The sequence below is a fragment of the Pinus tabuliformis genome, chromosome 5_1 (assembly GCF_031772625.1).
Source record: "Pinus tabuliformis cultivar Carrire ecotype Pingquan chromosome 5_1, CPIR1, whole genome shotgun sequence".
Classification (NCBI taxonomy): domain Eukaryota; kingdom Viridiplantae; phylum Streptophyta; class Pinopsida; order Pinales; family Pinaceae; genus Pinus; species Pinus tabuliformis.
The window spans coordinates 73,045,696-73,071,822 of NC_142305.1; the positions used below are offsets into that span (position 1 = coordinate 73,045,696).

At 39.7% G+C, this 26,127-nt stretch overlaps 1 protein-coding gene across 1 annotated transcript; it reads right to left on the reverse strand.

Annotated features, from left to right (window-relative positions):
* Positions 1 to 21,345: 21,345 nt before the first annotated feature.
* Positions 21,346 to 25,491, reverse strand: LOC149163509 (uncharacterized). Its single transcript, XM_089429152.1, has 2 exons — positions 24,693 to 25,491; positions 21,346 to 24,215 (listed from the first exon to the last, which is right to left on the reverse strand). Exons 1-2 carry the CDS (start codon positions 25,489 to 25,491, stop codon positions 21,346 to 21,348), a joined length of 3,669 nt encoding a protein of 1,222 aa, XP_089285278.1.
* Positions 25,492 to 26,127: the final 636 nt, after the last annotated feature.

Below are 26,127 nucleotides of genomic sequence, written 5' to 3' on the forward strand. Positions count from 1 at the left end.
CTCGCTGCTGAAGATCTTGAAACCTTTAGGCTGCTCTATGTACACCTCCTCCTCAATGACTCCATTGAGGAACACAATCTTCACATCCATCTAATGAATGTGCCACCCCATCTGCGCTGAGAGAGAAAGAATCGTCCGTATGGAAGAATACCTTGCAACAAGTGCAAAGGTCTCCTCATAATCGATCACCTCTATCTGTGAGAAGCCTCGGGAAACAAATCTTGCCTTGTACTTCTCGACACTCCCGTTAGTTGCCTGCTTCACTTTGTAGATCCATCTCGAACCCACCACTGATTTCCCCTCCGGTCTTGGGACAATCTCCCATGCACTGTTTCTGACAATCGAATCATACTCTTCCACCATGGCATCTACCCATGCGGGATCCTCCACAACTTCCTCGAAAGAGGATGGCTCAGTCATGACACATTTGCTCACAAGAGCCATGTATCCAGTGTATCGATCAGGTGACTGTCTCTGTCTGTATTGTGCTGTAGGTGGTCCTACAACCTTCTCTGCATCTTGAGCCAGTCGCTCAGCTTCTGTAGTGCACTTCCGCCCTCTGATGGTTGGCGCTGCATGAGTGGTCTCTTCCACTCCATGAACTTCATCTTGTGGCTGATCCACGTCCTGAAGCTCATCCTTAGGAACTAATAGCTCCTCATCTGCATGCAAGTGTGGCTCCCTCTCAAGCAAACACTTCATGGCTTTCTCCTCCTGAAATTTGATATCATGTCGCACAACAGTCTTGCGACTGTATGGAAAATACACACGATAGTTGTGGGGCGTATCAGTGTATGCCAAAAATATCCCAACCTCTGCGGTCAGCTCCAGCTTCTTCCTGGCATCCTTCGTCACATGCATGTAAACAGGAGAACCAAAAATCCTCAAATGGGAAATATCAGGCCTCTTACCAGAATAAGCCTCCTCAGGTGTACTCATGCCAAGTATCTTGTGAGGACAACGGTTCTGCACATATACTGCAGTATTGCATGCCTCCGCCCACAAGTGAAGGGGTAGGCCCTGATCATGCAACATCGCCCGCGCAGCACCCACAATCATTATGTTCATCCGCTCAGCAACCTCGTTCTGCTGTGGGTTATGGTGAGCTATGAGCTCTCTTCGAATCCCTTCTGCGCTGCAGAAGTCCTTGAACTCATTAGAGATGAATTCACCACCATTGTCACTCCTAAGAGCCTTCACCTTCTTCCCCGATTCCTTCTCAACCAGTGCTTTGAACTCACCGAAATTTAAGTATGTCTCGCTCTTCTTCGGCATGAAGAAGATCCAGCACTTTTGAGAGAAATCATCAACAAAGATCACATAGTACCTGTGCTTTGCTGTCGAAGCTACTGAGAAAGGTCCACACACGTCTGTGTGAATTCTCTCAAGGATCATCGTGGTGTGACTATCCTTCTCGTGAATGGTGGCTTTCACAAATTTTCCCAAAGTACACCCCTTGCACGGATCTGACTGTGCAAGAGTGCCTTTAGGAAGCCCAGTAGAAATCTGCTACAGTATCTTCAAGGCTCCATGGTGAAGGTGGCCCAATCTCCTGTGCCAAAGCTCGCCATCATCTCGACTCACCAATCCTTCTGCCTTGCATGCCATTACTGCGCAGCCATCTACATGCAATTGATAAAGGTTCTTGACTCGAACCCCTATCTTCCGGGTTTCTCCAGTTGTCTTACTACGCAGGAAAGCCTTGCCCTCGCTGAAAACAACATCATATCCCCTGTCTTCTAACATCGCCACAGAGATAAGATTCTTCTTCAATCCTGGAACATGCATCACTTCCTTCAATACGAAGGGTTTACCAGACTCCCTCTCAAAGGAAATGGTACCGATACCGGTCGCACTATATCTACCATCATCGCACATCTCGATGTGCACTCCAATATCTTTCTCATCCAGATCAAAAAACAAATCTTGATCTCCTGTCATGTGAAAAGACGCACCACTGTCCAAGAACCATACCGAACCCATCACACTTGATACCAAGCATGCGATCAGTGAAAAATCCAGCTCAAACTACGAGGCTAAGGTCTCTCCCGCTGCAGATCCAATAGCTTGCTTATTTTTCTTCTTCTGCGGACAATTTGTGGCATAATATCTGTGCCGGTGACAGGAAAGCACTTCACCTTGGACATGTCCTACTTCTTACCTTTCACACTAGAATGAGAAGCTTTCTTATTCTTCCCCTTCTTTGCTTTGGCAGCCAAAGCCCAATTTTCTTCATCATATGCCTTTGATGAAGATCCGTCCCTGGTATTCCGCCTGATCTCCTCTTGCACAAGATCTGACAAAAGTCTCTCCCTTCCTGGCAATTTCTCCCAACCATTGACAGAGTCTTGATAGGAATGCCAACTCTTCAAAAGACCAAGGAGAACCAAGCTCACCAAGTCCTCATCATCAACAGTCACCCCCACACTTCCCAGCTCATCCCAGCATTGGGTGAACTTCGTGAGATACTTGGGCATACTAGCTCCTTTCTCACACTTAATGTTTCTGAGTCTATCCTTGAGCGCCAACTTCCTCTGGTCGCTCCTGCTTTGGAATATCTGTCAATGCTTTCCACATCAAGTATGGAGAAGCCTTTCCATGCAGGTTGGATACAATGTGATCCTTCACACCCTCCAATAGAATCCTTCGACACTTTGTTGTCTTCTTTTGCCAAGCCTCAACGTGAGCAGCATCAGTAGGCTTTGGGACCTCAGCCTCTATGAAATCCTTCAACCCATTGTCATCTAACACCGCCTCCATCTTGTCTTTCCATGCAATATAATTCGAGCTGCCTTCAAGGGCATACTCCAATCGTAATCCGTTGAAAGACATTTCAACTTCGACACCAAGAAAACATTGTTGCAAATTCGAATTCCACCAGCTCAAAACTCAACCGCTTCTGATCTAAAATTCGTGAGAACAAAGTATTTCTCGTACAGAGATTGACTGTATGGGCATTTACCGGATATCTCACCTTCCAAAAGAAGGATGAATCCAAAGGCTACCTGGCCTGATTACAGACTCTGCCTGAAGAAATAAAATGTAGTCACTTTCTGAATAATAGATCTGATGATCAACTCTGCTCTGATACCATGTAGAAATTTGAATAATATAACACTTATTCACAGAGATTATCCTGATTATACACTATTTGCAGAATGCATGCATAATACATAACCTCCTCTACGTTGATCATCAATTTGAGAAATCAAAAACAATCGCATGCACACATTGAAACATCAATCACACATATCAACACAGTATGTAATGGGGAAAACATATAGCTGAAAACCCTGAACTATCTGTATATTTTAATGATAGAGAACATGTAACAATACATAGTACAATACTCCTCACAAGTACTCAGTACTATCTCCACCTGCTACACACAAACTAGCTCAAATCTGAATCAAGTCACAGGTTCAAATCTCCTCCACTGTTTTTGCCTGTCTCTACTGTGCAATCCAATATGAGAATAGGAATTATCCAAGCTCATTTTGCCTTTGCCTGTACTGCACAATCCTCATTGGAAATCTCAATCAATGATTGTGCAAATATCATGCATAGCTATAGTCACAACTGATAGTACACTCACCCTTTCACCCACCTCTAACACTTGTCTCCATTGAACTGTCCATGCACTGAGTTAATTGATGTATTCTTTAGTTGATTTATGAGTTAGTAATTAGTGAACTAATTAATAATTAATTCACATCACTCATCACTAGTGTATTTGGCAGTTAGACTAAATACAACTAGTTCAACTAAGTCAAACTGAACACAACTCCATCAACTCCTCAATCAACTCCACCAAACTCAATCACTTGAGTTCTAATTGAAGTCCATCATGCAATAGCTCAACTAACCCATAAGAAAAGTGTATTTCCTTCTGGCAGTTGCATGTGCCACATCCGTAGCTCGAACTGAAGTGCTGCAAGAGGATAAGATAATGTTGATAGTCCAAATATTATTAAGAGCTAATAATATTCGACTGTTTTATTTTTAAACTGGCAGTCCAAAAATAGACTCCGCCCATATGTCTAAAAATAGAAGTCCATCTATTTTACCAACATGACCAATCATCCATAAATAACATCCTGCAACTCATAGACCATGATCCATATGTCTAAAAATAGACATAGTCTAAAAAGAGACTTTGCACCAAAAATAGCCCGCGTGCCCACTTAGTGAAGGCGACTTCTTTTCACTAAGCTCCATCATCTTGTTGCATTTTCAACACTATTCACTACATATTCTCCCATGGATAGCTTGATATTATGGCACTTTCCTGAGCAAGTTATGGTTCCTCCACTTGCAACCATCACTTTACACTCTAGTGCTGGATATAGGAAGCAATTCAATTCCTTGGCTATCGTACAATGAATAAAATTATGGGTGTTGCCTAAATCAATCAACACTATTACATTTTTCTTCTTGATATTCCCCTCTATCTTGATAGTTTGAGGAGTGGTAATTCCAGCCAATGCATTACAAGATATGGTCAGATCCATTTCTTCTTTCTCTAGGGTTTGTTCTTGGTGTATATCCTCTTCTTTTGATGTTTCTTCTTCCTTTTCTTCCTCCTCTTCACAATCTATGTAAATAATTTCTTTTCAACACACTAATGACTTTTAGTGTATTTTCTATCCCAACTGTAACAAATCCCTTTTGCTCTCTTTTCTTCCAATTGTTGTGTTGTCAACCTTGTAGGTTGTGGATGGCTAGGGGAAGCAACACTTCCATCTTTATGATTGTGAGTGGTAGGCTTCCTTTTTCCATGATTTTGCTTTCCATTTTTCTTGCCAACCTGAATGTCTTCTCCAATGAATCAAGTTCCCAAGGGTGAACCTCATGTTGGATGTTATCCTTTAAATTCCCTATGAACACATCAATCCTATGCTCCTCTGGAATATATTTTACCCTTATATTCAATTTTTTGAAGTCCTCAATGTGCTCCATCATTCAACCCTTTTGTTTGAGATTTATCAATTGGCTAAAAAAAGTGTTGCTTTTTGTATCGTCATAATGTGCTATCATTTCATCCATAAAAACAGCCCAAGTGACAATTTGTTTACAAGAGAAAAGTCATCGATACCATACAAACTGATTTGGTTCCAAATATAAAGTTGCAATGCATACCTTTTGTGTGTTTTAGACATGGAGATCGAAAAATTGTTCCATCTATAGTATCCATGTTGTGGGATCCTTGCCATCAAACTTCCTCATATCAATCTTTGGAACATGGTGGTTCTTCGATCCAAAATTAGAGTCTATGAAATCATGATTAACATTTATTTTGTCCTCATCATGTATTTCCTTTACTACCCTTTTGCCATTAGTAAGCATTTCTTGTAGAAATTTTGTCAAATCTTCCATCTTAGCTTCTACGTCTTTCTTTAAATCATCTATCTTAACTTCCACACCATCCATCTTAGCTTCCACGTCATTCATATTAGCTTTTACACCTTTCTTTAAACCATCCATATTAGCTTCTACGTCTTTCTTTAAACCATCCTGTCACACGGAATTGGTCAAGGGTGCGGACACGGCTGACCTCCCTAGGAGTCTAAACTCTCTAGCGACAAACAAGACAAAATGGAGTGATCTTTCTCTAAATACACCTTTTACAACATGAAAACTACAAGTGTTTAGGCTTACCTTATTCCAAAACGCTGTTGTTGAAGTCCGTTCTTGACGATCCGGATGAGCTCCTCCTTCAAGTCAATTCCTGCAACCACAAACAATCAAACAATTACCAAGCACTTGCATTTCATATAATAAAACATATATTCAACATGCAGACCAAGGAACACATGAAATAACTCATTAACACAAGCTATTGAGAAAAATAAACCAGTTTGTATTAATAACGAAACAAAGAAACTCTTACAACCTGGCCTTGGTGTTGTGCAAGTTCCTCCCAGGGTCCATCAAGGGTTTTCCTCTACTTTGACAAAGCTCACCCTCTCCCAAGTAGAATCAAGTGAAGACAATCTCTCCTCACAAAGGCTCTAATGGAAGACCTAAATCCTGCAGCATTTACCCAAAGAAAATGTATAGCTCCAACCTCTCCTCCTTCTGGCTCAATGCCTTTATTTATAGTGCTGTAAAGAGGTTATTCAGGTCCACTATCAATGGGATCATCCCCCTCTTTGGGTGGGATAGCTCCCTTATTGATGGGATAAGTTCCCTCTTAATAGAGATACATGAACCAACTGGAGGCGCATCCATTTCATCAAACCGACCTCTAGAAAGTTCTAGAAGTAACCACAAGTAACTTTTTTAAGATGAAACTCGCGCATTTTGCCTTTTACAGAAGGACGCACCTGTCCCTTAACATACAGAGCGTCCATGGACGCAGCTTTTGTGAACATGGTGAGCGTCCCCGCAGGTAAGGCTAGAGAGAACCTGCGACCCCAGAGATAAACATATTTTTTACAAGACTTTCTCTCTTCTTTGAGTTTGAGATGGATAGCAGAGGCATAAGACTTGCCTAAGAGGGTAGCATGACTGTTGATTTGAGCCATACTAACTGTAAGTAGTCATGGTGACATTTTTTAGTGTAACAGATTGCCCCCTAAAGTGCGAAGCCTGGAATAGATTAGGGTTTTGTAATTCTAGGAAGGATGAAGCGCTTTATCATTTCAAGGATTGTCTTGTGGATGACCTTGTTGGAACCTGCAATTTTCAACACAAAATACATGTATAAGATTATATCATCACTGAGGTAGGCATTCCCATACTCAGATTCAAAACTTTAACTAATGGACTAACTACTCTGATACAGGAATGATCTTGCAGTACATAGGAATCCAACTGGGGAATTAAAAGATGGATTCCCCAATTTGTCACACGGAATTGGTCAAGGGTGCGGACACAGCTGACCTTCCTAGAAGTCTAAGACATTCTAATGACAAACAAGACAAAATGGAGTGATCTTTCTCTAAATACACCTTTTACAACATGAAAAGTACAAGTGTTTAGGCTTACCTTATTCCAAAACGCTGTTGTTGAGGTCCGTTCTTGACGATCCGGATGAGCTCCTCCTTCAAGTCAATTCCTGCAACCACAAACAATCAAACAATTACCAAGCACTTGCATTTCATATAATAAAACATATATTCAACATGCAGACCAAGGAACACATGAAATAACTCATTAACACAAGCTATTGAGAAAAATAAACCAGTTTGTATTAATAACGAAACAAAGAAACTCTTACAACCTGGCCTTGGTGTTGTGCAAGTTCCTCCCAGGGTCCATCAAGGGTTTTCCTCTACTTTGACAAAGCTCACCCTCTCCCAAGTAGAATCAAGTGAAGACAATCTCTCCTCACAAAGGCTCTAATGGAAGACCTAAATCCTGCAGCATTTACCCAAAGAAAATGTATAGCTCCAACCTCTCCTCCCTCTGGCTCAATGCCTTTATTTATAGTGCTGTAAAGAGGTTATTCAGGTCCACCATCAATGGGATAATCCACCTCTTTGGGTGGGATAGCTCCCTTATTGATGGGATAAGTTCCTCCTTAATAGGGATACATGAACCAACTGGAGGCGCATCCATTTCATCAAACCGACCTCTAGAAAGTTCTAGAAGTAACCACAAGTAACTTTTTTAAGATGAAACTTGCGCATTTTGCCTTTTACAGAAGGACGCACCTGTCCCTTAATATACAGAGCGTCCAAAGACGCAGTCTTTGTGAACATTGTGAGCGTCCCCGCAGCTAAGGCTTGAGAGAACCTGCGTCCCCAGAGATAAACACATTTTTTACAAGACTTTCTCTCTTCTTTGAGTTTGAGATGGATAGCAAAGGCATAAGACTTGCCTAAGAGGGTAGCATGACTGTTGATTGAGCCATACTAACTGTAAATAGTCATGGTGACATTTTTTAGTGTAACAGATTGCCCCCTAAAGTGCGAAGCCTGGAATAGATTAGGGTTTTGTAATTCTAGGAAGGGTGAAGCGCTTTATTATTTCAAGGATTGTCTTGTGGATGACCTGGTTGGAACCTGCAATTTTCAACACAAAATACATGTATAAGATTATATCATCACTGAGGTAGGCATTCCCATACTCAGATTCAAAACTTTAACTAATGGACTAACTACTCTGATACAGGAATGATCTTGCAGTACATCATTTTTATAGACTTTTGTAGACACAGTATGGACGCAGCCATCTGTTTATGATTAGTCTACATATATAATGAATACAAAACTCCTCGCAGCCTGGATGGTAAAAACTAGATCCAGGGTCTTCACTTCTACTTCCCGAATTGGTACGATTCTAGCCATGTGATTAAATGATTTGATGTCGAACATGTTAGAAACCACTTGATTACCAGTCGATGATGTAAACTGTTAACAAGCGTGAGAGAGACCACCAGTAATGTCAATGGTTCTCAAAGTACCAAGCACAACCCGTGAAATGTGAATAGATGTTTTGATGTCGAACACTTCACGGAATCCTTTGATCGAAAGTCAATGATGTAAACTGACGTCAAAGGCGAGAAACCTGCCATTGATGCATGCAGACTTCAAGGTACTGTCGATTCCTAAGTCATCTTTCTAGATAATGTGTCGATGTCGATAGAAAGCGACCTGTTGCAGGCAAGCCCGCAACACAAAATCATTGTTCAAGTTGAAGAAATGTTGCTGTAAGGACTGACTCAGGGATGGTTAAATGGATGACAAGTATTTTGCAGATGAAAGTTTTGCTTGCAGACCTCTTGAACACATAACGACACGACAGATGGCTTGGTGACGAATAACTCAAAGTTAATCCCCGGAACCCGGTTAAAGACTTTCAAAGTGGTTTGATCAACTGTGAGATAAAAGATTTCCCAACCCAGGTGAATGAGACAGTGTCGTGTTCAAGAGCGGTGATAAAGTTTCTTTCAAGACAAAAGGTAACAAACAGGTTCATTCTTCTCTCTTTTCCCCCACCATTTCTGGCAAGTACCTCTTTATTTTTAACAAGCTTGAGGAGGATAACATATGCTTGATTATAAGCTCATCCTTCGGATGAGTCCAACCTAGTTTAAATTCGAACCCTAGGAAGGAGTGGTTCGTTCCTGTTTGTAATTGAACAGGTCCTCTACTGTAAAAGTTTAACGAGCCCAGTATAGGAGAAACTCGGCGTTTTTCAATTTTAGAGAGTCTGAAAAAACTAAAGGAGACTCCACGTTGAACTTTTTCATACATTTGTGTCCCTCAAGCCCGAAAAAGTATAAAATAATACCTGGGGGAACCGCTTGATCTTGCGATCAAGGAGTACTTTCATAATTAGTGCCACTGACCTGAAAAGTAAAAAGCGATCAAGGACACGTCGTTTTATTTCCGTATCGAGTTTGAAACGACAAAAACCCGGCAATCTTTTCCTGATTTTACGGTCAGAAAAGAGCTATAAGGGGACCGTCTTTTAATTCCGTTTTAACGAGTGTAAAAGAAATGCTCGACAATCTTTTCATATTTTAGGAGTCAGAAAAGGGCTTAAAAGATGACTCCAAGGTTTCACTTTTTCGTAAGTTTTAACGAGTTCGAAAAAGGGATAAAAATGTACTCATGGTTTTCATTTTTTCGTAAGTTTTAATGAGTTCGAAAAAATGATAAAAAAAATGTACTCATATGGCCGACTTTCAATTTAATTTACGAGCAGGAAAAGAAGGAAAGAACTCGGCATTTTCATTTGTTTTACGAGAATGAAAGATAGCAAAATAATCTCGGGATTTTCATGAGTTTAACGAGTCTTGAAAATAACCGAAATTGACTCGAGATAGGTTTCATTTTTACAAAAGCTTGAAACAGAGAAAAACTATGCTTCAAAGTAGTTTCATTTTTGCACAAGCTTGAAACAGAGATAAAACTGTGCTTGATGCCCCCTAAGCATGATTGCTAGAGCGCATGCCCCCCAGCTTCATTTCATTCAACCAGTTGGATAAAATGAAGGTTGAGTTACGAGATCATTGAAAGATTTGACCTAAAACTGTAAGAAAACTATGCAAAAAACTGAAATAACTAACCTAAATACTTAACTCAATGAGATCTAGTCAATCTCTCGACTCAAGTAGAGGGGGATTTGTTTCATTTTTTAACGAGCTTGACACAGGAAAAGAACTATGCTCGGATTCAGTTTCATGTTTACGCAAGCTTGAAATGAAAAACTATGCTTGTTATAAGTTCACATGCCCCCAGCATAAAGATGCAAACCAAGGTACATGCCCCCCAAGCTTCATTGCATTCAATGAGGTGGATGGAATGAGGCTTTAATTTCAAGATCTTGGAAAGACTTGTGGGAGTTGTTTCATTTTTTAGTGAGCTTGACACAAGACAAGGAACTATGCTCATAACTACTTTCTACAATCTACTTAACAAAAACTCTACTCTAAAAACCTTGATTCATTTTTTAACGAGCTTGACACAAGACAAGGAACTATGCTCTAAAAACCTTGATTCATTTTTTAATGAGCTTGACACAAGATAAGGAACTATGCTCATGACTAATCTACCTACTTAACCTACCCTTGTTTCATTTTTTAACGAGCTTGACACAAGACAAGGAACTATGCTCAAAAAGTTCACATGCCCCCAGCATAATGATGCAAAGCGAGGTACATGCCCCCCAGGCTTCATTGCATTCAACCGGATGGATGAAATGAAGGTTTACTTTCAATATTTAACTTGAAAAGGGAGTTGTTTCATTTTTATGGAGGTTGACACAAGAAAAGAACTATCCTCATACCTGATTCATTTTTTAATGAGGTTGACTCAGTAACAGGAACTGTCCTCAAAATCCTACTTTCTACAATCTACCTACATATCCTTAAAATCTACCTGATTCATGTTTTAATGAGGTTGACTCAGTAAAAGAACTATCCTCATACACTGATTCATTTTTTAATGAGGTTGACACAGTAAAAGGAACTTTCCTCGTACACACACTGATTCATTTTTTAATGAGGTTGACACAGTGAAAGGAACTTTCCTCACAACTCCTTGTTTCATTTTTTAATGAGCTTGACACAAGACAAGGAACTATGCTCATGACTTCCAGTTTCATTTTTTAACGAGGTTGAGACTAGAAGAAACTATCCTCACTACAGCCTGTTTCATTTTTTAACGAGGTTGATACAGGAAAAAACTATCCTCGTACACACTGATTCATTTTTTAACAAGGTTGACACAGTAAAAGGAACTTTCCTCGCTAATCCTACTTTCCTATATAACCTACTATCTACCTGATTCATTTTTTAATGAGGTTGACTCAGTAAAAGAACTATCCTCATACTAGCCTATTTCATTTTTTAACGAGGTTGATACAGGAAAAAACTATCCTCGTAACATTGATCATGGCTTCCAACTGGAAGAAAGACATGTCAATGGACACACCTTGATCATGGCTTCCAAAAGGTCTTCATCCGAAGGAAGAATAGTTTTTTGGAAGGAACACACGTCAAGGGACTCAAAAGGGATAAGAACATCGTGTTCAAATAATCCCATAGAGTTTTCCATGTCAATTACCGGAGCTAAAGCAACAGTGAGAGGCTCACTTACATCGGTAACTGAAAACATGGGACCAGTTGCCACATAATTAACCCGTGGCAGGGTAGATACCACTTTAGAATCAGGAAGATTTAGGGCTGTCATATTATTGGTAGTTGAGACAAGACTAGGGAACGAAAGCTGGTCTACAGTCACAATACTGCCATTGTGAGGGAAAGACATCACACGAAAGAGTGTCGATACGACAGCTTTCATTGCATAAACATAGTCTCGCCCAAGGAGTAAATTGAAATCCAAGGGACCTCGAACTACCATAAGATCAATACAGACAGTTTTACCTTCCAAGGTAATAGAAAACCTAGGAAGGATCCCTAAAGGTTCACTAATGGTTCTGTTAAAAGCTTTCAGATTCTGCGTAATAGGCGCAAGCTGAGGGGAACCCAAAGCTTTCCAAACAGCTGAGGATAAAATACTAACAGAAGCACCTTCATCTACCTGAGTACGATGTATGTCCCTACCACCAGCCTTGACAATGATTTGGAAAGGGATGGAGGAAGGAAGACGAGGTTCTGTCAGTCTATTCCAATCAAAGGAAAAGACCTCAGTGCTTGGAGGGGGTTCTGTAGAAACAGGTGAAATGCCCCCCGGCATGGAAGAATCTGATGTAACAAGAAGAACCTGAGCGGTATGAAGTTCACTCTCCAAAGGGAAGGTGTGAGCGATCGAATGTGAAATTGAATCGACCACTTGATCAACTAATTGATCATCAACCTGAGTGACATGAGTTTCACTCTCCAATGGGAGAGTGTGATCGACTGTACTTGAAATTAGATCAATCACTCCGTCAGTTGACGACAGGTTGGGAGAAAGTTTACGGTAACCAGTTGGAAATTCTTGCTGTGGAACAGTAAGTTTTTCCAACAATGTTGAGGCTTCATCTATGTGAGGGCAAATGTGAGTTTGATGACTCCCTTTGCATAACTTACAAGGAAACCTAACTTTACCCTTTTTCCCAGGAACCTGACTATCACTGGTTGATGGATCAATGGAAAGTTGATGAGATTTTTCTGACCAAACTTCCAGGACCTTTGGTATACCAGGACAATTGACAAGGAAGTGGTCACCCTTACAAAGTCTGCAAGGGTATTTGGGTTTACGATGCATGTCGGAATTTTCCTCAACACAACTAACACTTACAGCCATGGTTGGTTGGTTGACTTCTTTCTTATCTTGCTTCTTCTTCTTCTTCTTCTTCTTCTTCCCTTTCTTCTTCTTCTTAGCCTCCTGGTTACTAGCATCAAGGCTTTTACCAGGCGAAGAGGAAGAAATGGAGGAAGAAAAATTAGGCGAAGAAGGTAAAGGGTCAACAGAAGGTTGGTGATGTTGAGATGGTGAACTCTGTTGAGGTGAAGCATCCGGTTGAGATGGAACAATTGGAGTATTTTGGGCCAACGAAGTTGAAAATAACCATATCGGTAAACCTATTGTAAATCCAGGTAATGACAAAGTAGCCATATAAGGAGGACCAACATTTCCAAAGTAAGGAAAAGTACTAGGATTCTCATTAGGAGGGGTTCCTAGGTTGATAAATTCCGGAACATTTGCCATTATATTCAACTTCAGTGAATTTTATTAACAATTTTTAAAACTAAAATTAACAATTCACACCTAACAATTAAAATTCACAATTCACACCTATGGTCTCTAAAAGTAAAAACAAACAAATTAACACGCGCTATCAAAACTAGGAGTCAAACCATACACAAACAGTAGCCTTCCGGACCGAAAACACTAGTTGGTGATGAAGCCCAACATCGCCGAATTCAATACAGAAGTGGCGGGTGGAACAGTTACCCCGGCAACCTGCTTAATGAATAGACCGGCACAAGTTCCTCCACTTTAACCGTCTCGAAGTGAAGTGAACCCCCCGGAAAATCCAAGTGAGTATAACCGACGTCTGCTCCAGGTACAGTGGGACCTTCCCTCCACCATCACCTCAGTAGAACCCTAAAGATTATGGTCACTAAAGTTACCAATCACAACAATTACACCTGGGGGAACAGTCTAAACTCCGACAGCACGCAAGGGTAGAGTAGCAAGCTCCAATCCCCTTACCGGCTCCTTGACAACAATCCAAGGTTTACCGATAAGTGACCCCTGGCTCCTCGACAATGGTTAATCCGAGGTTTACCGTTTGTAATACGTACTGTCTGGCGTCGTTCCCAACGAGGGAGGAATGATCCCCTCACTGGTTCGGACACGAGCTCGTGCTTCTCCTTTAAGAGGAGCTTTCCCAGAGTATAACTGAAACAATTGGATTTAATCTACTCAAGATAAACTATCTGTTTGGTTTTGTAGTCTTGGAGAGTTAAGTACTTACCTACTCCAAGACCCTAGCCTAAGCTATGTTGGTGTTTCAGAGCCCTAGAAATGTAAAAATTACTAGATGAATTTTAATTAAGCGCTGTGTTATTAAGGCTGTTATTACTCAAATGGGTAAATGGAGATGAAACCAATGGTGTTATGACCCGACTCAATTGAATGCAATCGAATATGATAATGCAATCCTTTCAATTCGATGAATCCTAACTAGAGTAAGGAGAGAGTTTCCATTCACTTCCAACAATGCAAAAAATTGATCATTAAGAGAAAATTTAACAAATTCTCTAATGCACTAATTTCATCAAGAAAAACTAATGCAAATCAATTCCAAACCAATTTTTATTTTTATTTTTGTGTAAATTCAAATCAAAGAAAGATGATCTAAATCTACAATTGATTTTTCAGAATGTAAACTATGCAATTGTAATCTATGCACAATTCACATGAAAAGTATGCAAATGTAATCTATGCACATTTTTCATTCATATTCTGAAACTGAGAACTCTAATTATGCAAATGTGATCTATGCAAGAGAATTCTCAAACACAAGATGATTCTAATGTAATCTAAGAACCAATCAAGTGCAAGTCGAGAAAATTGGGTGAGAGTTCCAAAGATCAAAACATAAAAACACTCAAAGGCGATTAACACTCATACACAATTTAGCCCCCCCCAGCGAATGAGGGGGAATTGTTTTTGCAAAAACAAAAGCAAAAAGATGCAAAATTGTGAAAAGACTGAGAGAAACCTCCAAGTAATGACCAAAGGAAATCAAATTAAAAATTTCTCAAAAAAGAGACTCAAAACACCCAATTGATGAAAGCTAAAAGCAGGAATGCTAATGAAACAAGTTCAGGTGAAAATTTTTGACAGGGTACTAAAGGATCTGGGCAGAAAACACTAAGAAAAACCAAAATCTAAAAGCAATTAAAGCAAAAATGGAGTTTTCCTAAATTTTTACAGGAAGACGCAGGCAACCCGTTAGAACAAGCGCGGGCCCGCTCTGTGCAAATGGCAATAGCGCGTCCAAAGACGCACTGTGCAGTACTCAGAGGGTGCGTCCTTCGGGAAAAGTTAAGAAAAACCAAATCTAACTAAATCTAAAGCTAAGCCACCCAAATACTAATTCTCACAGTCAAAAACCAGAAAATAAAAATGATTTTCTCAGAGCAAAGTTCACACAAAGGAAAAGACTTTCTCATTAATGGATTCCCTAGTGGAGTCGCCAATTTGTCACACGGAATTTTCCTATATAACCTACTATCTACCTGATTCATTTTTTAATGAGGTTGACTCAGTAAAAGAACTATCCTCATACTAGCCTATTTCATTTTTTAACGAGCTTGACACAAGACAAGGAACTATGCTCAAAAAGTTCGCATGCCCCCAGCATAATGATGCAAAGCGAGGTACATGCCCCCCAGGCTTCATTGCATTCAACCGGCTGGATGAAATGAAGGTTTACTTTCAATATTTAACTTGAAAAGGGAGTTGTTTCATTTTTATGGAGGTTGACACAAGAAAAGAACTATCCTCATACCTGATTCATTTTTTAATGAGGTTGACTCAGTAACAGGAACTGTCCTCAAAATCCTACTTTCTACAATCTACCTACATATCCTTAAAATCTACCTGATTCATTTTTTAACGAGGTTGAGACTAGAAGAAACTATCCTCACTACAGCCTGTTTCATTTTTTAACGAGGTTGATACAGGAAAAAACTATCCTCGTACACACTGATTCATTTTTTAACAAGGTTGACACAGTAAAAGGAACTTTCCTCGCTAATCCTACTTTCCTATATAACCTACTATCTACCTGATTCATTTTTTAATGAGGTTGACTCAATAAAAAAAATGTACTCATATGGCCGACTTTCAATTTAATTTACGAGCAGGAAAAGAAAAGAACTACTTGGTCAAGGTTTACTAATTCTCACAGTCAAAAACCATATGAGTACATTTTTTTTATTGAGTCAACCTCATTAAAAAATGAATCAGGTAGATAGTAGGTTATATAGGAAAGTAGGATTAGCGAGGAAAGTTCCTTTTACTGTGTCAACCTTGTTAAAAAATGAATCAGTGTGTACGAGGATAGTTTTTTCCTGTATCAACCTCGTTAAAAAATGAAACAGGCTGTAGTGAGGATAGTTTCTTCTAGTCTCAACCTCGTTAAAAAATGAATCAGGTAGATTTTAAGGATATGTAGGTAGATTGTAGAAAGTAGGATTTTGAGGACAGTTCCTGTTACTGAGTCAACCTCATTAAAAAATGAATCAGGTATGAGGATAGTTCTTTTCTTGTGTCAACCTCCATAAAAATGAAACAACTCCCTTTTCAAGTTAAATATTGAAAGTAAACCTTCATTTCATCCAGCCGGTTGAATGCAATGAAGCCTGGGGGGCATGTACCTCGCTTTGCATTTTGCCTTTTACAGAAGGACGCACCTGTCCCTTAATATACAGAGCGTCCAAAGACGCAGTCTTTGTGAACATTGTGAGCGTCCCCGCAGCTAAGGCTTGAGAGAACCTGCGTCCCCAGAGATAAACACATTTTTTACAAGACTTTCTCTCTTCTTTGAGTTTGAGATGGATAGCAGAGGCATAAGACTTGCCTAAGAGGGTAGCATGACTGTTGATTTGAGCCATACTAACTGTAAGTAGTCATGGTGACATTTTTTAGTGTAACACATCCATCATAGCTTCCACGCCATACATCTTAGCTTCTACGTCTTTCTTTAAACCATCCATCTTAGCTTCTGTTACTTTTTGTGCGAGTGAAATTTGTTGCACTTGGTATCGTAATTTTGATATATCATGTTGCATTTCTTCCTCTTCTTCATGAGTCATGCTAGAGCTTTCAAGTTGCTTACTAGGTGTTTCCATTTTCTTTCTTCGGGGCATCAATTACTGATAATAATTCTTCACTATGCCCTTTGAATTCCTTCAAACTAATTTTTCAAACCAAACTTATGCAAAAATTTAAAAAACCTACACACCTTTTTTCACTTTGTAGGAGCTCGATATTGAAACGACTGTAACTCTGTAATTTCGGATCTCCAAGGTATAAAATTGCGACCTGCAGTATCCCTCTATGCTTTCTTTCCAATGCCACCAGTCTGACCAAAATTGGATTCTCGAAGAGAGAGTTATGCCCCACCTCCTAAGATGACCGGCTTATATACTATTTCAGTAGAGCGAACTTGTACGAAGTGCCAGGTGTTACTTTTTCGACCTTCGAAACTAAAAACAATACCCAGAAAATTGCATTACGTCCTTTTTCTTTAGCTTCTTATGAAATTTCAATCTGATGCTCAGAGAGAACATTATGATGATTTTCCTAAGGTCACCTATTTAGAATGTAATTTGAGAGTCTGCAAAACCCCTTACTTCCTCAGACTATATCTCCGAACATATAGCGAGACAATATCTGAAATTCAGACCCTAGCTTCACCAAGATTTCGGTTCAAATGGGTTTTACTTTCAAAGTCTGAACCTTCGTAGAAAAAAAATGATAGCGACACTTCCATGATGACCTGTTTGAGATACAATTCTGGAGCTTTCAAAAACCCTAACTTCATCAAATCATAGCTCCGAAAATATAGTGAGACAAGCTCTAAAATTCGGACCCGAGGATCAGACCGATTTATTCTCAAATGAGTTTCTTGTTTATATTCTGAAACTTTGTAGCGAAAAAGTTATAGCGAAAATGCCACGATGACCTGTTTGGAGCAACAAAACCATAGAATCCAAAGCTCTGATGCCAAATGTTATGAAACCAACTCACAAAAAGATAGAAAATAAAGATCAACACCTTAGAATTCAGCCTTTTCGAGGGGGAAACCTCCTTTACATTACACAAATGAACAATTCTTTGATGATACAAATGACAAACCTCATTTCTATATATAGGAGTCTAAGGGGTCACAATATAACCAAAGCCAACCTAACAATAATAATATAAGGGCACAAAAATAACAATAGTGGGCTTCTATGGGGCACAATAATAACAATATGGAGACAATAGGGGCACAACAATAACAATAAGGGATACAATGACAATAGTAATGAGGGAATCACTAGTATTATAGGGACCTAACACTAATTCACAACAATTAGCCCAATGGAAGAAGCTTGTTGCAAAGGCCAGGAGAATTATTCTAGAAGGTGTGAGGGACCATGTGGTCTAAAATATCCATGGAAAATAGACCATTTTCTATGTGGAAGACACTAACTAAGTTATTCGAAAATAGCAGTGACCATAGAAAATTGGCCCTGAAAGACAAACTTCGAAAATCGGGATGCAGAAAAATGACATTATTCCACAATAACTCTCTAGGTTTACACAAGTTCAAGATGAGCTTGGAGGTGTTAGGGTGAATATTGCAGGAGATGACCTAGTGAGCCTAATTCTTCTAGGCCTTCCAAAATACTGGCACAACTACCAAGACTCTGTGAATGGAAATGAAATATTATTGAATTAGGAAAGGTTGTGGCCTAATTTGGTTCAAGAAGGGTTCAGGAGAAATACCAGAGATGGAACATCATCCAAAGCAGAGGATGAAGATAATTTTGCATTGTTGGAAAGGGGAAGAAGAGAAAACAGAAGAAGACACAAAGAAAACCTAAATTCAGCCAAAATAATGGCAAAAAGAAATATTTGAGTAAGATAAAATGCTTCCACTGCCAACAACGTAAAATTTGAAATGGGAACTGATACAATTACCCATTTTTTCGAGGTAGCAAAAAAATCAACCGATTTTGAAAAGTGTTGATGCAATATATATATAGCATAGTTTTTGATACTTTAAATTTTTTTATGTAAATTATTATTTAGAATGTTAGTGATTTGCATATTGATTTTAAAAAATGTTGATTCTGCATCAGGGCCTTTTTTTAAAAGGATTTCTTTTTCTACTTTAAATTTTCTAATGTATTAAATGTGAATAATTATTTTCTAAATTTAACAACTTTTGAAGTAGTCTTCTTCTTCCTATTTTCTTGTTTTTCTTTTAAATTTTTTTTTTGTAGTGAGACCTTCATTTTTTTGCATAGTTAAATAATAAGATCGATATTTTAAAGTTTCAATATTCTACATATTTATATATCGTTAATTAATTTTTCAATGCATATCAAATAATTGTCTCTAAAAAAACAATAATTTTTAACAATTAACAAAAAATTACACATTTTGATAATTTTTTGCTAGAAATGACATCTCAAAATCACAATTTTTATAGGAAAATTTTAACAAAAAATGGTTAAATAATAGTTTTTTTTTATGAATTTCATGTCAAAAGATAATAATAATCACCTTTTTTTTTTTTTAAATGATTCACATAAAAATTAAAGTGAAAATAACATAATACAAATATTGAACATATAACAACATTGATTGGATACTTATTCTTCTCATAAAATGTCAAAGTCAAAACATTACAAGTATAACTAATTAATAGTTACAAAAAATGAGCTTGATTTTCAAGCATAACTTAAATTTAATCAATAATATCACGTAATCCAAACTTTTCATCCTCTAGAGTTTCATCATTATCTTCTTTCAAAATCTATTCTGCCTCAATTTGCTCATTTCCTCTTCTTATGGATCTTTGATGTCTGTGAATCTCCGAATGTATGCCTTTCCAATCATTCCATCTAGTGGTGGTTGAAGTTCCTTTTCCTTTTTTGCCACATGTGATTCATTAAAATCCTCTTTCCTCAACCTAATTTCTTGCATTGCATCTGAAAGAAATTGAAGAGCATTAATTCTTTGCTGAATAAATTTGCACTATACTGAGTATTTTTCAATGGCATCGGAATTTCTTCATTTTTGTAGGCAACATGCTAGTGTTGTACTTAGTTATCAAGCACAAAAGAAATAGTGAATTAAATTAGTATAATGACATATAAATTAAATAAGAAGATATTCAAATTCAATTCTATATAATAAAACTTACCTAAGCCTAAGAATATATCTAGAACCCAATCTCTTTCATTTGAACATAAGTCTATAAGATAGTTAATCAATGATTGTGGTTTTTGATAAATGTTTTTTTTTTTGTAAGCTGCGGTAGATCTATTAATTATAAACAAATATAGTACAAAACAGAGGAGCCTCAATCTGCCCCGAGGGGAAACCAGATCTGTCGGCTCCTATCCTTCCAAGAGTCAATTGAGTTACCATTTTGAACATTGCTCCCTATCACAAGACTATAACACCTCTTTCCCCCAATTGTCCAAAAGGTGACCCAGTTTTTCTCAGTCCTACTGTTCCTGCCTAGAGCCCTATTCATATTTATTATAGACCCAAAAAAAAAAAAACTTTTCAAATCTACGATAGACCCAAAACACAAAAATTAACTTTTTAAAACAGGAAAAGAAACAGGAAACCAGCCTCTTAATTCTCTGCAAATCCACGATCCCTTGCGTTGCTGTCTCTGTCTTTCTTCATCTCCATCAGCATTGTTTTAATTTCTTTGAGGAGTTCATTCTGCTGTCGCACCAGCTCCTCCATACTTGCCGCTTCCTGTTTTGCAATTGCTGAAGCTTGCGCTATCTCCAGCATTTCCGACGCCACCTGCTCCAGAGCTTTGGCAAGGAGGTGTTTGAGGACCCAATATGTGTGCAGGGCCCGGCGGTACATCGTTAGCCTGCCTCGCGTGTTGCCAGGGTCTGGCAGTTGAGAGGCCCACTCGTTCATTTCCGAGTCGGAGGGCTCTTCTAAGACCCTCGCCTCCTTCGCGTCCATGATGTTTCTGATATCCGCATTGGTCTCCATGTTGTATGCTTGTTCCGCTTCATGCATTGCTGAGCTGGTCGTCCTGTTACCCCTCCTTCTCCTGGTCGGCTGCCTGTTACCTTCATCTGCGCTTGTGTGTTTCCGGGTTTGACCTCTTCCCCCCTGCTCCTGCTTCTTCCGCCCTCTTTCTTTGCTAACAGGCCTCGGTCCCCTGCTGCTCTGGCCCGAATCGAACTGATTCCCCTTGCAGGCTTCTTCTTGCATGTAATCCATCTCCTCAGAACTCTCTATGTCAATTCTCACACAATCTTGCTCCGGGTGCCTTCCCTCTACTGCTTCCTTTCCTTTTTGGCTCGCTATCCTCTTCCGGTCACTCATTGTCGGTTTTTGGGGTCGCTGGTTACTATCTCTCTTCCAGAATTCCTCTGTTTTCTCCAACTCTCTCGTGCTACTAATGCCTGCTCTTCTTCCTTTGTTTCCCCTTATACCTGTCTCGCCACCTTTGCTTGAATGATGGGATTTCTTCCCGCTTCGTCTGGCGTCTTTACTTCGCATGATGTCTGATGTCATGGGAATCGTTTTTTGCTTTGGGCGTCGTCCCTGTCTTGCTGCCAAATCATTAATTCCTGTTGTCCGTGATTTGAATGTGTTGTCCTTTTGTCCTCTCCGATTTTCCGCCTGCTCTTGCCAATTACTCCCTTTCCCGGTCCACGCGGGGTAAAGATTATCCTTGTCCTGCATCATTAATATCTCTGCCGAGCAGTTGCCTTAATCCTTCCCATTTCGCCAACGTGGACTGGGTTGTCCAGCTGTCATCTATTTTATCCATTGGTTCCTTGCACCCCCAATTTGCCAAGCAATCAGCGGGTCTATTACCCTCCCTTCGGACATGCGCAGTTATTTTATAATCGATACCTGTTAGCATCTCTCCAATGTCCCTGACTATGCTGGCACTCCTCCAGCTTGTCACCACTTTATCCCAATTCTTCCCTTGAATTAGTTTCCTGATCGTCTCGATGACCAGGGTGGAGTCTCCCTCGATTTCGACCTTCCTGTATGCATTTCGTCTGGCAATTTTGAGACCTTGATAGACAGCCATAAACTCTGCCTCATTATTGGTCATAGTTCCTCCATTTTCCGCATATATCCATTCTGTTTCCCCCTGTTCGTTTCTGAAGATTCCGCCGAACCCCGCTGGACCCGGGTTTCCTTTCGCCGCACCATCAAAATTGAGTTTCACGAACCCTTCTGGAGGCTTTCTAAACACTGTCCTGCTTTGATTAGCTAAAGGTTGTCTCTGTTTAGTTCCCCGATGATATATCATTCCCTGCTCTAGGTTCAGTTTCTTTAAGATGGCTGTCTCTGCCTCCGATGTTTTCCAGTCCTCATCATCCCAGTTCTCTGCTAAAATTGATTCCCGAATTTGACTTAGCGTACGCTTCCACACCTCCTCCGGCCCTGTTGCCTTCCCTCTGAAAATGCGGTTGTTTCTCTCCTTCCACAAATTCCAGATGTTAAAACCCGCAGTGACACTCCACGCTTTTCTAACTATTTTGCTATGGAATTTACCTTCTCCCCAATCCATTATGGTTTGAATTATGTCATTCGAGTTTCTGTTTGTTGTGGAAAAAAGATTTAACGTTTTTCCCCATTGGAATTGCGCCACGCTACAGCCGTTAAGGATATGTTCCTGCTCTTCTATAGCCGATTCACAAAGATGACATCTGGATGGACCATAAAAACCTCTTTTCTGGATTCTATCCCACGTTAGAATTCTCTTTCTACCTACCAGCCAGGCAAATAATTTAACCTTTGGCCACCATTTTGTTCTCCAGATCTTTTTCCAGATTTGGTCTTCCTCTCCCTGATCTTGATGGGTTTTTGTTTTGTAGGCCTCCTTTATAGTGAATATCCCTTTTGTTTCTTTGCCCCAACGGAGTATGTCTCTACCTTCTCTGCTCTTTATTTTCCTAGAGTCCATTTCCTTTTTAAAGGTTGTTTTTTGTTCTTCAGTTGGACTCCTTTCCCATTCCTCCAAAGGTTTCCAGTGTCGCCATTCCTCATTGTCTTGCTCAACAACCCAGTAATCATTAACCGTGATCAGGTTTCTGTGCATACCTATTCTTTGGAGTTCTTGCATACCTGGAAGATTCACCATTTTTCCTCGTTGTTGCCAGGCTTCATCCCAAAACCTCGCTGTCTGTCCCCCTTTGATTTCCCAGAATATATTGCTGTCCACTAAGTCCCTGTTTTGAATGGATAAGTTCCAAATATCTGATCCCCGAGGCATATCTTGCTTCCTGATAATTTCTTCCGGATTGTTGGGCATATTATATTTAATTGTCCAAATTTCCTTCCACAGATCCTGTCCTCCTTGTAACCATCTCCAGCGTAGCTTGGCTGCTAACACCTGATTTAAAATCCCTGGGTCTCTGAGGCCTAAACCTCCCTTTTCCTTAGGTTTGGTTAGGCTCTCCCAAGAACATAGGGCCCACTTCTTTTCTTGCTTCGGCCCCCCCCATAGAAATTTCCTGTACATCTCGACAAGTTTGTTACATATTCCTTTAGGAGCGTTCATCACTGATAGGGAGTATATCGGTATTGCCTGGATGGTGGCTTTAAGAAGAACCACCCTTGCTGCTAAGTTCAGAGCTCGGAAAGTCCAATTTTCCATTCTCTTCTTGATTTTCTCAAGGATATTTTTCCAGTTCCCTATCCTGAGGGAAGAGGAGTCTAGCATTGTGCCTAAATATTTGGTCGGGAGCTCTCCTTTCCGATATCCCAGGACTCTGGTTAGATGATTCTGTATGGGTTCCGCTATGTTGAAGAAGAAAGTTCTGGATTTCTCATTATTGACCTCCATCCCTGTGCCTTCCATAAATACCTCAAGGATTTTCTTTATCCTTTTCACTTCTCGCAGGGTTGCTTTGCAGTATATCATTATGTCGTCCACAAACTGTTGGTGGGTGACAGTGGTTCGATTTCCCCATAATCTTAGCCCTTGAATGTTTCTGTCCCTTAATTCTTTTTTAATATATCTGCCTAAACCTTCTGCTGCAATGATGAAAAGAAAGGGAGATAGAGGGTCCCCTTGTCTGAGGCCTCTTGTTGCATTGAATGTTGTTGTAGGCGCTCCATTTAGCAGAATGGAGAAATTCGGTGTAGATATCATGCTTAGCACCCAATTTACCCATCTGTCACAGAATCCAAAAGCTTTAAGGATCACTGTTAAGTACTTCCAGCTTAGTCTATCATAGGCCTTTGATAGGTCTAATTTGATCAGCATGCCTTTTTCTTTTTTTGTTTTCAGCGTGTGAATTACTTCTTGAGCCACCACTAGCCCGTCCAAGATCTGTCTCCCTTCAACAAACCCGGTTTGCTCTGGAGAAATAATGCTTGGAAGGATGAGTTTCAGTCTTTGAGCTACTATGGATGCCACAATCTTATAAATGACATTACAGAGGGCTATGGGTCTGAATCCTTCTGCCTGGTCTGCCTGATTAGTTTTTGGAATAAGAGACAAAAGGGTAGCATTTATTCCTGGCCATATTCTTTGATTTATCCTTGCTTCCTCTACAACATCCACTACTTCATCTGCAAGAAAGTGCCACCCAGCTTGGAAGAATTCAACCGTAAACCCGTCTGGTCCAGGAGCTTTATTTCACTTCATATTTTTGACAATCTCCTCCACTTCCTCCTTAGTAATCTTCCTCATGAGAGCCTGATTTTGGTCTCTTGTCACTATTTGTGGTATTTCTCTACTTATCTTGGCTATGGCCTCTGATCTATTCGATTGTGGTTCCTTCAATATATCTTTGAAGTGGTTCACTAGCACTTTCTCAATCTCTTCCTGCTGAAGAACTCTTTGTCCTTCTTTGTTTTTTATTGAGAATATTCTGTTTCCTTGGCGGTGTTGGACCATGGCTTTGTGGAAGAACTTAGTGTTCCTTTCGCCCTCCCTGAGCCATTGAACCCTTGATTTCTGTTTCCATAAGATTTCCTCTTGTTTTCTTCTTTCCTCAAGCTGATTTAGAATCATTCCTTCTTCTTTTGTTCCCTCTTCCTGTATACCTTCTAAGATGTCCATTTGTTGTAGATCTTCCATTTTCTGTTCCAATTTCTTTTTTTCCTCTATAATATTCCTGAATTCTTCTTTGTTCCATTTCTTTAATTTGATCTTCATTTCCTTCAGTTTGAGTTGAAAAGTATGCATCTTGTTTTTGCCCCTTGGTTCACTCATTCTCCACCATTCCTCTAATTTTTCCATCAATCCTTCATTTCTTAGCCAAAAGGCTTCAAATCTGAAGGGTTTGTTAGGGGGCCTTTGCTTTAGGTCTATTTCTAGTTTGATTGGCCAATGGTCCGATCCTGCAACAGGTAAGATTGATGCTTCAATGAATACATCCTTTATCATTATTTGTTCTGAGATTAAGAATCTGTTGAGGCGCGAAGCTATTTGATTGGCTCCTCCCCTTCGATTGTTCCAAGTGTGATTTCCATTTATGGTCTGGATATCAATCAGTTTTTGTTCTCTTATTAAGTCTCCAAATTGTTCCGAAACCTTATCCAATCTCCTTATTCCTCCTCGTTTTTCCCCTGTGGCTTTAATCATGTTAAAATCCCCACCGATTATCCACTGTTTTCCTGGCATCAGGCATCTTAATGCCTTTAAGTTCTGTAGGAAGTTTTCCTTTTCATTCTGGATGTGCAGGCCATACACCCCTGTAACAATGACCTCCTCCGTCGTCCCTAGTATGTTAGCAGTTCCTGTTAGAATTCTTGGGAAACTCATCCAGTTACTGAACTGTATTTCTTCTGGATTCCAAATTATTACCAATTCGCCAGCACTTCCAATAGCATCTTGTCCCATCATATCAGACCTATTTCTGTTTCTGGTTAAAATTTATCTCATCTTCTCAGTACTTACTTTGGTTTCTTGTAGTATCATTATACTGGGTTTTTCTTTTTTCAGTCTCTCATTTAGATACCTTTGTTTGCCTCTGCTATTGAGGCCTCTTATATTCCAGGTTGTGATTATCATCTTAACGGTTTTCGAGGAGTTTGGAATACCTCTGAAAGGGGTATCACTCTTCCTGAACTTACAAGCGCCTCTCCTACATCTTGTATTGCTTCACTTATAGGTTTCCTCCCTCGTTTTTTCCCGACTTTGCCAGCACTGCCCGCTCCCACGTCTGGTTTCTCTGTATTTTGACTTTGTCTCTCACTTGTAATTCCTTTCTTTTCCTTGTATCTTTGAAAAGCTTCTTTATACCTCTGTTTCTGTTCTTCTGGGATGAAACGATCATCTAGCCTCCTCCATTATTGTATCAGTTTCGCCATTTCTTGTTCTTCCTCTTCTCCTTTCATGCTCTGTGTGTCTATCTCCATTTCTCCTTGGTCTTCTTGGGTTTCGCTTAGGTTTTCAGTACTCTGTTCTTTATTCCTTTTATCTTTTCCTTTGCTTGCCTTTTCTCCAATTATCTCCATTTCCTCCACTTCTTCTTCC